The following is a 14,342-nucleotide window of genomic DNA, read 5'->3' on the forward strand; positions in this document are numbered from 1 at the left end:
TTCGTCACACACGCACCTCGATTTCAGGCCTGTCCACCCATTTCTAACTACCATAGTTTTGGTGTAATATCCTCTGCTTCGTTATTTATTGACAGCCTAATACAAGCATTCGCCATCTGTACGTTGTCATTTGAAGTTGGTAGATATAATATGCACCACCCTGTATTTTGTGCTATGTTTGTATGTATATGTGTGTGTGTGTGTGTACATGGAAGATTAAAGGAAAGGAGTCTGAAGGGTGGATAAATAAAAATGGAAGGAAACTGTAAACACTTATCGCACAAAGATCCAACCTTTTGCAGTCTGGCTGTATGTTCACTGCAGAAGAAAAGAAGGCAATGTTCTGCAATATAGCCAGATGATGGAAAAGGACAACAGGTGTTAGTCAAAAAGCTGCTTTGATCAGTATTAAGACTTTTACTGGATGGTGGGTGGGATGCAGAATGTCTTAAATATGTGGCTAGAATTTGAGGGATGGTCACTGAGCAGCTAGGTTGAGTCTGGGGGCTATGGTATCATGCATAAATAAAGTGCAAGATCTATTCCAGCATTTCGAAAAGGATGTGTTTGGACTTGTGGCTGTTGGTTAAGGTTGCTTAATGTGGCTGATTGGTGTAGGTGGCAATGGTGAAATCAGAGGTTTGGGTGGATTGTTGATCCTGGGCTTCTGGCAGTTGAGCTACATGCACCAAAAGCATGAAGATACCATCCATGAATCTGATCCAGAGGAGTGGTTTCAGGTGTTGGCATAGATGTCTGGAAGAGAGAGGGGCATACCCCCCTCTGATAATAAATGTCCACCTAAAAAGTATATATTTCACACATAATTTCATTTCAGTCACAGTAATAATTATAAGCGTGCTGAAGGAACATGATAATTTCAGACTTAAGCAGTGTTTTATGAGACTGCATCACTATTATGGGAAAAATTATGCCTCCTTTGTCCCCCGTGGAAAAAAAATTACCTTGCTTGATCCTCCTTGGATAAAATCCTGCAGACGTCCATGGGGGGTTGGGTGTCCAGGAACTCTTGGTCAAGTCTGATCTTGAAAAGGTTGGCGTGGTAGGGGGTAATGTGTGTGTGTAAAGAGAGAGAGAGGGATCACTCTTTATATCACTATGAGGTGAATTATTACATTGACAAGATATTCCGCTAAAGAAATTCCAATAACAAATAAAAAAACATTGTTATGGAAGCAAACTTAGTATTTTTTGTGTTAATTTATTTAACATTGCTTTACTGTAGCAAAGAATTTATTTTAGCTGAACGGATGCTTCTCTCTCATTTTGAATATTAATAACACATGTTTTTTTATTTCTTATTTATCTCCAATTTTTAGTTTAGATCAGAAACTATCCTGTATGCCTTGCACCACGACATGAGGGCACATTCACTATTACCTGAACGAAATCTGATAAGATGTTAAGTGTTCACAACATATATAATATTATGCTTGTTTCTTTACTGGATAAATGACATTACTATGTTACACAACTGTTATTTTTTTCCTTTATAGTTCAGATTATCAAACAATTGATTTAGCTGTGTTTTTCTTTACAAGTTTAACAATAGATTTTTCTATAGTTCTATCCTCTTTCACTTATAAAATATGATGCACAAGATGACACTGAAAGCAAGTAAGAATATGTGCTCTAATGAAACAGGTTCTCACACATTGCATACCTTTGCTAAGGCTGTTGGATGAGGGTAAAGATTTACTAAACAGCTCTCTCGCCTTTGTCCGAGATGCCATCTCATTTCAAGATGTGGAATCTCCATAGTATCACAAATAGATTGTACATGTTCTGAAACTTCTCCTGAAGGAGGCCCAAAAATTGCAGCCATACCAGTCGTCATCATATCACAAACTACAAAAATGCCGTTGAAAAAAATGTATAGTAAGTATAGTAATGATCGTAACTAAAAAGCATTAAGTTTCTCTCCATTCAAACGGTTTTCCCAAATAGTGAAAATTAGGCACATTAAGAAACAAATATCCATTAAGGCATACTCTACTTTTGTTGCAATAACTATGTGCAAAAACCTCCACAATCATTATGTGCTTTGCCGACCTCCATGGGAAAGGGGTTAGCACAACAGGTTATGACAACAAGGGTCCCGAGTTTGAATCATGGTTTGGGCATGGGTGTTCTTTGTGAATGTTGCTTCATCAATTTAATCATATCATCACCCATCCTCATCATCATGATTATCCAAAAGTGGTAGAAAATCGACGCTAAATAACAAAAATCATAATGAACCCACATGCGCTTTACCTTTATATTTCATTAAACTAACAATTATGTATTTTTATATCTATATACATTCAATTATATCCTTTCAAGGATTTAAAAAAATAGATAAAAATGTGATTTCACATTTATCCTTATCAACTCATAATACACGAGTACAGATATGCGGCTTAATTTATGGGAAAAAGTTATTTTCATACAAATATAACTGAAATGTTCATATATCAAATTTGTTTCACGGGTAAGGTTGCAAACAAGATTAAAAGGGCCAAGGAATTGAATTTGGGTGTAACTTGTTTATACAGATAGAAACTTCCTCACATACTAAAGAAACTATCATAACGTATGGTGAAAAAAATTTGCACAAAGTTTGCAACCCTGCGGAACTGGCAATATTGAACACTGACACACCATTTGAGCTGTATTGGATTGTACGTCTACCAGTTATGTAGTGTGAAGAGCAAGAGAAGGTTGGTGTAAAAACAAGTCAGTATGGAGCTGAAAGAAGACGACCGTCGGAAAATGATCGTGCAATATTGGACAGAGAATCGTGATGTTCGAAAGTTCAAGCTTGTGAAACATTTTCAACGTGTAGGATTTTCCCGTCGTACGGTTTATAATATTGTGTCACAATTGGAGAAGGGAATCAATGTGGAAAGAAAGCCGGGCAGTGGACGGAAGTCGAAGTTAAATGAACCCAGAGTGTTGCAACAACTGCGACGTGTTACTGCAGGTAAGGTGACAAAATCCTACCGTGAGCTTGGTAGGAGGTTTCAGTGTGATAAAAACACAGTGAAGAAAGCATTACAGAAGATGGGGATACGGAGATATAAACGAAAAATTATGCCAAAAGTGACGGAGCAACAAGTTGTTGTCCAGAAACAGCGTTTACGAACCCTTGTGACAAAAACGTTCACTGCAACAAATGACGTTATTTGTATCATGGACGATGAGGCTTATTTCACCCTAGATGGCAACGAGTGGCAGCCGAAAACCTACTATGATCCTGGAACTGCTGCCGTGCCCGATCCAGTGCGTTTTGCTGCCAAAACCAAATTCCCACAGAAGGTGTTGCTATGGCTTGCCATGAGTGAGAAAGGACTGTCGAAACCTCAGTTTTTCAAGGCTGGCCTTGCACTTAACGCCGACCTGTATGTAAAGTTCTGTTTGCCTAAAGTGAAGCAGTTTATCAATGAATACCATCGTGGGGACAATGTTGTTTTTTGGCCAGATTTAGCCAGCTGCCATTACGCTGCACAAAGTCTTGCGGCCATGAAGCACTTAGGTATCCCTTACATATCCAAAGAACAGAATGTTCCCCAACTGCGGCCCATTGAAGATTTCTGGGCAAATTTAAAACGGATGGTGTATGCCAATAATTATCAACCACGAACCGTTGCAACCCTCATCCAACGGATCCGCAGATGCTTGCGCGATGTTGATCCATCAACATTTGCTCCATCTATGCAGAAAGTGCCCCAAAATTGTCGCAAGGCCAGCAGACTCGGTGTGAATGTGTTTGTTCATTGATGTTCAGATACCACCCTTGTATACCAACCAGCACACTAAATACATCTGTGCGTTTTTACCCTTGACCACAGCGTTTTCTTTTTGTGCATTTTTTTTTCACCATACGTTACAGCACATTATAAATTTTCAGAAATGGCTTGATAATATTTGTTTTTATAAGTGAATGAGTTAAAATTTATGGGTGTTGAAGCACTCAATACTATTTGCACTCAGAAAAATCCCCTTATCTAAAAACCATCCCTAAGAATTAAAGTTGTGTATACCTTCTACCAAATATTTCATACTTCTTTTATAATATAATTTTTCTGAGGGGGGACACTTCCTAAATAATAATAATAGTAATAATAAGTGTACCTGTTTTGCATGCATGAAAACTGTCTAAATCGTGAAACTGCTCCACATAAGCTGATAGATTTGTTGAAGGAAGAATGCTGTGGTCTGAGTTGATTTGTTCCACTGCATGAAGGAAAGCTGCTTCCTGAAGGTCATCACCAAATTTAAACAGTCCACCTAAAATAGAAATTTAGGGAAGTTTTTGTTAAATTTTACTATCAGGAAAATTACACTCACAACATGTTAATTTTGGAAAATTCACCTGTTCAATTCAAATTGGGAAGTAATATTAATGGTTCCAAGCTAATATTACGTAATTGAAAATCTAAAATTCTGTTAAAAACTCATACTAATTCCAAATCAAACTTTAAGGCCTTGTACAAATCTGAAAGTATAGACCCTCAGTTCATGAACCTGAAATTATGTTTTCATTTACAAGTACATACAAGAATCCAAGCAACAACACATAACCAATAAAAAGCTATTCTCACCATTGGAGCGGTGGCAGAGGATCAAGAATACCTTGCAATGAATTTGAAAGAAAGGCTAAAAATATTTTTTTAAAATTATGTTATATGTGTGAGAGAGTAAGAGGTTGAATGGTCAGAACTACTGCCAAAAGTAGTGGGTGTCAAAGTTCGGCAGTTAGAATATACCATGTAAAACTATATGTCTGTCCCGATTGGACTCAGTGCAGAAAGTGGGGGTTAACACAAATGCAAACATATTCCTGTGCATTAATCAGAGTTCGAACTTTGGACCATTTTAAACAGCACATATACAGGATGATTATAAAGTTTTGATCCATTTTAGTGAAAAAGGCTGATTTCTTATTAACCTTGTAGGCAGTGGCGTGCGGTGCTAAATCAGACAGGGGAACAGGTGACCTGCACTTGCCACCTCCCCTCCCATACCCGTGGTAATATAATACAGTAGACCAAGTAAAATTCAACCCTTATTGAAATGAACTAATTTGTGCCCTTAAACCATATCGTAATCCCCACAACGTATTTAATTACGACAGCGTGTCTACTGAAAGTAACTTCTTTCTTAGCTTTACTGAACACTATACTTGATCTGCCCCTCCTTCCTAAACAGGGGTGCCCATCACCCAAGACCACCCCTAAAATCGTTCATCATAATCGAGAATATATCTTGTCTTGTAATGCAGCTATGGTAGATAAACTTCACATTCACCTCATTCAAGCGCCAAACACGCATCCTAGTAACATATGATTGTGATCGAAGCGAGCAAGAAAATCTTTAAATCCATTCCTTTGCAGGCTTTCAAGAATATTAATTTAATGGGATGTCAATACTTTCTTAAGATCCCGTGATATTTAGTCTTTTCCAGCTTCCCCTTTGGCAAGTTCGGGGTCGAAAACTTGTGGATATCATATCGCTAAATTCAGTCTCCAAAATTTAATTTTCGATCTCTCTCTCTCCACTACAGAAATCTCTTGACAATCTGAGATTTCACCAAAATTTCCATGCCAATTTTAGACTTACTGTTGATATTGAAGAGTTGATTACGCCTCCTCCAAAAAATTAATTCTCAGTCTCCACACATGAATTTCGGCAATAGTCTGTCTAAGACAATAGTAATACACAAGAATTGAATACCCCCTCAATTTAATGCTCAATCCCCCTCTAACTAAAATACCCGCAATAATCTAAGACCTAGAGTTGGATACTGTTCCCCCAAAGTTTAATTCACAATCCCCGCAGAACCCCCGTGTCAATTAAGGCCTAATATGTAAGAGTTGGATATCCCCCCCCTCCTTTCGAGAATACCCTTAAACACTTTATTTTCTTCATCTAATGGATTAAATATGGTGCATTTAAGGTGTAAATGTTTTACATATATTTTGGAAAAAGATATAAATGTTGAATTTTATATTATTTGAAGGGACCCCCCAAAAAATCTCGATAGCGCAACCTGCGCCATAATCCTCCCTGGCCTCCTGACCAAATAAACATACGATACATATGTTACAAATTGTCAGACGCAACATACATGAAGGACGTTAAAATTTGGACAATAACAATGTTAAAGCAAATATGATACTATAATGTAAAAATAACATTAAAAACAAAATTGTTGATGCGCAACAAAGAAAATAATAATAAAGCAATTTATGAGTGATCAGAGAGAAAAAATGTTTTGTCGAAACCTGTTTCATCTCTCTATTTGTAGATTAAGTTGACTTTTTTTGTCGAGTTGAGCATTTTTGTAATTCAAACGTCCTCAATGCAATAATGGCATTTAGATGGCCGAGTTTTTTCATGACGTCCGCTAGATTTGTAGAAATTGTGACAAAACCCGAACTGTTCCAAACTCCCTTCTCGTAAACAAACAAGGGAAACAATAATTTGCAACTGGAAGAGTATCCAGTTAATCATTTTACAGAGTTGTAGTAACTTTTTATAAAATACCTGTGTACGATTTCGTTGTTTTTAATTCGGTTAGGGTAGGTCTTGGTTTGCTGTCTTTTCTGTAAAGTTCAATGAACTAAAAGCTTTCGTCTTCAGCCTGTCGATCATACAACATTCTCAACCCTACGCTCGCAACATTCGCTTTCTTGTCCTGCCGCTGCGTACGCCTGGTCTTGGGGCTGTTGGAACAGGTGGATGCGAGCTGTTCCCTCGGAAGCTATTTCGCAGCATTTAGCCAAGGCATTTAACAGACGATTAACTGTAGAAGATTTTTCCAGTTCTTTATGAATGTCAGACACAATTTTGCAATGAGGTTAGGAAACTATAGACTTACTACACTCAAAACTATCACTACGACGCAATTAAACTTAAGCACATAGCAAAAACTCGAAGGAAAACGAATTCGCTGTCTCTCGTAGGGAACAGCTATAGAGTTCAGCTTCCGTGGAGGGGGAGGTGGCTGGGAAGTGGGACTCGGCGTCAGGCACTAGAGGGTGGAACAACGAGGGTAGGCGAAGTAAACAAACGTCCAGTCACGGTGAAAGTTTTCTTCGGCGTGTTGATTTCGGGAGAAAGAAGTGTCCTTATTATGTTAATATAGATAATTAAAATAGATTAAATGGGCGATAAGTAGGAGGGAACAGCCTGTTCCCTCTGTTCCATGGAGGGACCGCCACTGCTTGTAGGTGATATGAAAGATGCTGACTACTGAAGAGAGAATAGCTGAGGTGTTTGGACGTTTGCGGGGATTAAGCTTCAAAAATGTCCACACAACGAACGAAAGGAAATTGCACAAACCTGCTCCAACCAGTACTAATATCAGGATATTGGTTCAAAAAATTCAAGCGAATATGTACTTGATGCTAACATTCTTGAAGACCCAATGTAGCAGTCGAAACCGTGCAATGGGTAGAAGATGCCGTCACCAGAAGCCAAGAGGCATCAACAAGATGTTTAAACAGGGAGCTGTTGTTACCACAACCGACCGTTAGGAAGATATTCCATTACACCCTTAAAAAAAAAAAAGGTCAAACCACCTTCAGGTGGTGCACAAGTTAGACAGGGAGGACTACGCTGGTCATGAAACAATATGTGCAGAGCTGTTACAGGCAATAGAGGAGAATGATTTATTCACCCTTCAACACATACGTCAACATATCCAGCACATTGTGTTCATCATGACACCGACAATGGTCTGAAAGGTGATTTAGACATTTAGAATACAATCCTTGTGAAATATTGCTGTTTAGCAAGTGCCCACGAAGATATACGTTCTCTAGAGAGAGAGAGAGAGAGAGAGAGAGAGAGAGAGAGAGAGAGAGAGAGAGAGAGAGAGAACTCGTATTATCATCTACAAAATAGTTCATTTTATAAGTGATTGTTCTACTACAGTCGAATTACAGAACCAAAGTGTAAATAAGTTTATCTTATTCTCTTTTCTACGTTATGCAAAATAATCTATACCTAATAGAATTTCTACTGTCAAATCTTTGACGACAACAAACCGAACAAAAAACATAGCATCTTCAATTTATATGCTCACGTAAAATTTGCCAAGTGCTTTGTTTTCTTTTTCCATAATACTAAACCAAAATAATATCTTCTATTGGCTCTAATTTATGTCTGGTGACTTTACTAGTGATACTTTTCCATTTGTCCTCTGAAATCAAAGAAATTTTGCTTCCGGAATCTACTAAGCATTTACTCGCTATCCCATTAATATTTGGGAAGAGAAAAGTTTTATTCTTGACCTTATTTCTGAGGTTAACAGGTAACATTAAGTTATTGGAACTGTATCTAACTTCATCATCTAACAAATCTTCATAAAAATTAATATACCCTTCATACATTGTTAACGCACGATTCAGTTTGCTTTACTAGGATTTTCATTACAAACGTTGTTTCTTAAAGCTTCAGCATTAACAGGCACAATATCCTCATCTTCATCTATGCTATTCTGTATCACAATAACAGTAGACTTACTATTTAGCTTAAAGGTTGTTCTGGTACATACCAGGGTGCATTCACCCTAAGTGAAGACCCAGCATTAACATTTTCTATTTCTTCCTTAGTACTAGATCTAGGCTCACTACTTCGAGGATTGCCGTGAACATCATCGTGTGGTACAGTGTTTGTACTAATATTTCTACAACTAGGCCTACCATTATCCACACTTACATGATTCTGGTTATTATAATTGCATCTACCTCTAAAGTTACTGTTCCTATAGTTATTACCAAAATATGGAAAACTGTTTACTCTCCAAGACCTTTGGCCAGATCTACTATCATTATTACTACGTATTATTATCATCAGTGCCATATCTCCTGGAATTACCAGAATTCCTTACATTAGTCTCATTATATTATTAGGATTTTGCCAACAGGCCTACCATCTCTCCTACTTTCACCTTCAGCACTTGCATACAAAGCCTCATGACAAACAACCAATTCCGCAGCAGTACCACGACTAATATTAGGTTGAATTAAAATTGCTTCTCTAACTATATTTGGTAACTATTTGGCTACTAAATTATTATTTTTTTTTGCTGTTCTCGCTGAATGGAATTGAGCAAATTAATCTGTGACCAGAAATAATTTAACAGAGTTTGGCTACTTCCTTTACTGTATCTCTTACACAAAACCTTTGTGAGATATGTTGACTTCCACGATGCACTTTGAAAGGCATTAAGGAAAAGAACCTTTCTTAAAATAACTATAGGGTCAGTGGCGTAGCATGGGCATTTCGGGTGGGAACGCCAAGTCCGAAGGAAAGGTCGGCCCTTTTTTGGTTAATAATTTACTTATGGAATTAGTCGCCACAGGTGTTGTTTATTTGTCTGAAGTCAGCTGGGTTTGCAATAAAGCATCATCATCCATGCAGTTTTTAGCTAGAAAATTAGATGCCTCACTATGCAACAAATGTTTTGAACTCTGGTGTTTTATACCTTTCGGCATGACACAAATCATTATAAAACCTACCTGAATCACAAGCCTCTGGACAACAGTAGACGTCATTGTTGTGAATGATCCAACTAATGATTGATTTGGTTTATTTTACTTCGCTTTTCTACCACTTTTGGTTAATCGCGAATATGAATATGAGTGATGATGATATTGATGAAGGGACACTCACAAAGAACACCCGTGCTCACCCCGAGATTCAAATCACGGCCCTCTGTCATCTTGGCGCGCTGTGCAAAACACTCTGACACGGAGGTGGGCGGATGATCCAAATATCGTACACTCTACTAACATAACAGTGCCGATCAGTAATTCAGACCACTGTTTATTACGTCTTGAGAATGTTGATAAACATTTTAAAATAATTTTGTCCAGAGACCAGTAGTGGTATTTGTGGTATTATAAACTCGAGAAAGTACGAACCCCCCTCAAGCAGATTTGGCTACACTTAAAACAGGCTCAACATGCCCATATGAGCTTTTTGCTCAAGTGTGGAATCTTGTCTAATCCAAGATTTTTGTAAAAAATGCCCTCATGGATTCCATGAGAAAGTACGAACCCCCCTCAGATTGATTTGTCTACACTTACAAAAGGCACTTCTGTAAGATTGTTGTCCATAAATTTGTTAAAAATATGCCCCTCTTGGGCCATACTTAAAACTAGGCTATACCCACCTATATACACCTACACCCACCCACACCCACCCACGCATATTCACTTCCGGTCCACTTCCGGTCCACTTCCGGTCCACTTCCGGTTCACTTCCGGTCCACTTCCGGTCCACTTCCGGTTTGCTTACTTCCGGTCCACTTCCGGTCCACTTGTGGCCAAGTTGTGGCCTATTTCTGCTTTTTTTATCCAGCATAGAGTTTTGAATTGAACCCCAAGAAATTGTATATAAATACCAAAGCCAAAAATATTAAGTGTATACACACATACACACGTACACACACACACACAGCACAGTGTTGAACCCAGCTGATATTTTTATCCAGCATAGAGTTTTGAATTGAACCCCAAGAAATTGTATATAAATACCAAAGCCAAAAATATTAAGTGTATACACACATACACACGTACACACACACACACAGCACAGTGTTGAACCCAACTGATATTTTTATCCAGCATAGAGATTAGATTTGACCCCCAAGAAATTGTATATAAATACCAAAGCCAAAAATATTAAGTGTATACACACATACACACGTACACACACACACACAGCACAGTGTTGAACCCAACTGATATTTTTATCCAGCATAAAGTTTTGAATTGAATCCCAAGAAATTGTATATAATAAACAACAACAAAAATGCCGAATCAAAAACATTGTAATCAGTGCAATAAAAATATATCCAGCTCCAATTGGGCCAAGCACCAAAAGATTTGTAACCCAGACAAATACAGAACTCCCACAATAATTTGCCACAAATGCCATAGAGAATATAACATGGAATATTTCACATATAAACATAAAGATACTTGCTCTGCACAATCATCAACATCTGGTCTGAAAAGAAAGCACGAAGCACCTGTTAATGCTGGACCAGCAAAGCAGCCACGCTATGCACCTATCCGTAGCAGTTTTAAAGGCCAATTAAGGGATCACCGTTTTGTATCAGAGCCAAGATGTGGAATTAATAATTTTTTGAACAGTAAAAATTCTGATCTCCAGGCAATTCTTAATGCACAAAATGGGTCTTATAAGCTCTCCCTTAAATTGTTTGTACAATATAAGAAGCCAAATGGCACAAAATTTACACAGCCCCACATAACAGAAACTGTACCGGTATATTCAAATGCAAATTTGGACAGAATAATAAGCAGGTTGATAGATCAATTGAATATGAAACACTCTGAATTTGCAGCAAAAGAGTCCGGATGGAGCCTGTGCGGCTCTCCACACAAGTTATATGTTAATATTTCTGAATTCAGCCCATTAAAAGGTTCTACATATCTGCCATTACCTGATAATATTAAAAACAGAAGAGCCGTAGTTAATATTGAAAATACCGACCAGAAATGCTTTTTGTGGTGTATATTAGCTGTTTTGTTTCCAGTTTCAAGAAATCCTCAGAGAATAAGTTATTACAAACAACATGAACATCTTTTTGACGATGCAATGGAGGGTTTGGAATATCCAATGTCTGTTCAGAATATTGATAAATTTGAAAAAAAGGCCAGGCACATCAATGGCAAACAATTATCTATTAATGTATTTATTTGTTCCACTGGCAATTGCTTGATAGCACCTCTCAGAATCAGTACACTTGATGATGAATCTGCTATTCCGATTGATCTGCTCTTAATTGAAGGGAATAATACATACCATTATACTCTGATACACAGTCTTGAAGCTTTAGTCAGAAAACAACAAGGCAAATCCAATACAATATTCAAGTCGTGCAGAAGATGTTTAACTGAATTTGATGGTAGAAAAATGGTGAATGGTGTTTGTGAAGAGAATGCAGAAATTGCTAAAAACAAGTTAATTGAGCATCTGAAATACTGTGGCAACCATAAACCTGTTCATATGGTGATGCCTAATCCAAGTGAAAATTGCAAATTCAAAAAGTATGAAGCCTCGTTGGAACACCCAGCATATATTGTCTGTGATTTTGAATCGAACGTCAAACCTTTTGCATTCTGCAATCCAGATCCCGAAGAATCTTCAATTACACCATACCAGCTACATGAACCTTCCAGTTTTTGTTATACAGTTATACGGGATGGTGTAGCTAGTGAGCCACACTTATACATGGGACCAGATGCCATCAAAGAATTTGCACTTAGAATAGAAAATGAGTGCCGTGACATAGCATCTAACATCTTATTAAAATCAAAGCCTATGTTGCCTTTAACAGAGGAACAGATTGAAGATTTCAACAATGCAGAAAAATGCCCGGTATGTGATTCTGAATTTTCAGATACAAATATCAAGGTGAAACACCATTCTCATACAGATGGTAAATTCTTAATGGCCCTGTGTAATAGCTGTAATATTAAGATCAAGAGACCAAGATTTGTCCCCATATTTTGCCATGGAGCATCCAATTATGATTTCCATCATCTGATCAGATACGAGGGGTTTGACAAGCAGAATTTAAATATTTTAGCTGAAAATGATGAGAAATATATATCTATTAGCAAGATAATTAAAGTTGATGGTGTTCCTATTCACATAAGATTTCTTGATTCTTACAGATTTTTATCTGCTAGCCTGGCTACACTGGCCTCTCAATTATCTGATGATCAATTCAAAATCACACGTGCTTCGTTTCCAAATCAGGACCTGAAATTAATTAGGCGGAAGGGTGTATATCCATATGACTATGTTACAGATTTTTCTAAATTTGATGAGTGTTCTTTGCCACCACAAGAAGAGTTTTACAGCAAAATCAGAGGATCTGGAATCACTGATGAAGATTATCACCATGCCCAATTGATGTGGAACAATTTAAAATGCCAGACATTTGGTGATTATCACATGGCATATTTAAAACTTGATGTCACCCTCTTAGCTGATATATTGCAAGCATTCAGAAAATCTTCCATGCAAAATTATAAACTGGACCCAGTGTATTTTTACAGTGCCCCGGGCCTAGCATGGTCTGCAATGTTTTTCAACACTAAAATGCAATTGGATCTGATCCACGATCAAGATATGTATCTGTTTATGGAGAAATGTATAAGAGGGGGGATGGTGCAATGTTCCCAGAGATATGCCAGAGCAAATAACAAGCATATTATGCTGCCTGATTATGATCCAGCACGGCCATCAAATTATATAGTGTATGTAGATGCAAACAGCCTCTATGGTCATGCCATGATGCAAAAACTGCCATATGCAGAGCTTGAGTGGGTTGAAAATTTCAATATTGAGAATCTTCAGGATTTTGATGACAGTAACTATGGCCTCTTCTTAGAGGTTGATCTGATAATTCCAGATGATTTACACAACACATTTTCTGATCTGCCCCCAATTCCCGAGGTTCAGTGCTCACCTGGCTCTAAACAGAAGAAGCTAATGATGACTCTAGAGCCAAAACAGGATTATGTCATATATTACAAAAACCTCCAGTTCCTGATGAAACATGGTGTTCAAGTGACCAAAGTTGGCAAAGTTTTGAGGTTCAGGCACTCAGAATGGTTGAAACCATACATTGATACAAACACAGAGCTTCGAACATCTGCAAAGAGCCAATTTGATAAGAGCTTGTTTAAATTGATGGTGAATTCTGTCTATGGCAAAACAATTGAAAATGTCAGAAAACATACCGATGTTAAAATAATTACTGACCCCAGCCGGAGCAAAAAATTGGTTGCAAAGCCTAATTTCAATTATAGAAGAATTTATGATGAGCACATGGCACTTTTCAACATGAAGAAAACAAAGATCAAATTTGATAAACCTATTTATGTAGGGGCTGTGATATTGGAATTGTCCAAATTACATATGTTAACATTGTATTATGATGTGCTGAAACCTTTTTATGGTGATCGTGTAAAATTATTGTACATGGACACGGATAGTTTTATTCTTGATATTCAAACAGAAGATGTTTATCAAGATATGTCACAGCCTGAATTGTTTCAATATTTTGATACCAGTGAACATACAAGAATTCAACCCCACAACAAAAAGGTGCCTGGCAAGTTAAAAGATGAGACACTTGGTGATGTTATTGTGGAATTTGCTGGGTTAAGTGCCAAGGTGTATACTTTTAAAACATGTAGTGGTGTTGCTGCCAAAAAGGCTAAGGGCGTTGGCAAAGTAACTGTTGAAAAAGATCTCCAATTTGAAGATTATAAAAATTGCATCAA

At 37.5% G+C, this 14,342-nt stretch overlaps 1 protein-coding gene across 1 annotated transcript in view; it reads right to left on the reverse strand.

Annotated features, from left to right (window-relative positions):
• LOC145988686 (glutamate receptor ionotropic, kainate 2-like) overlaps positions 1 to 14,342 on the reverse strand; it is a 202,025-nt gene that overhangs the window by 52,524 nt on the left and 135,159 nt on the right. Inside the window, exons 3-4 of the mRNA XM_083123764.1 lie at positions 4,138 to 4,293; positions 1,685 to 1,869 (exon numbers count right to left, since the gene is read on the reverse strand). Coding sequence (XP_082979890.1) covers positions 1,685 to 1,869; positions 4,138 to 4,293 — 341 coding nt within the window. The remainder of the gene's footprint in view (positions 1 to 1,684; positions 1,870 to 4,137; positions 4,294 to 14,342) is intronic.

The sequence above is a fragment of the Lepisma saccharinum genome, chromosome 6, assembly GCF_977018435.1.
Source record: "Lepisma saccharinum chromosome 6, izLepSacc3.1, whole genome shotgun sequence".
NCBI classification, from domain to species: domain Eukaryota; kingdom Metazoa; phylum Arthropoda; class Insecta; order Zygentoma; family Lepismatidae; genus Lepisma; species Lepisma saccharinum.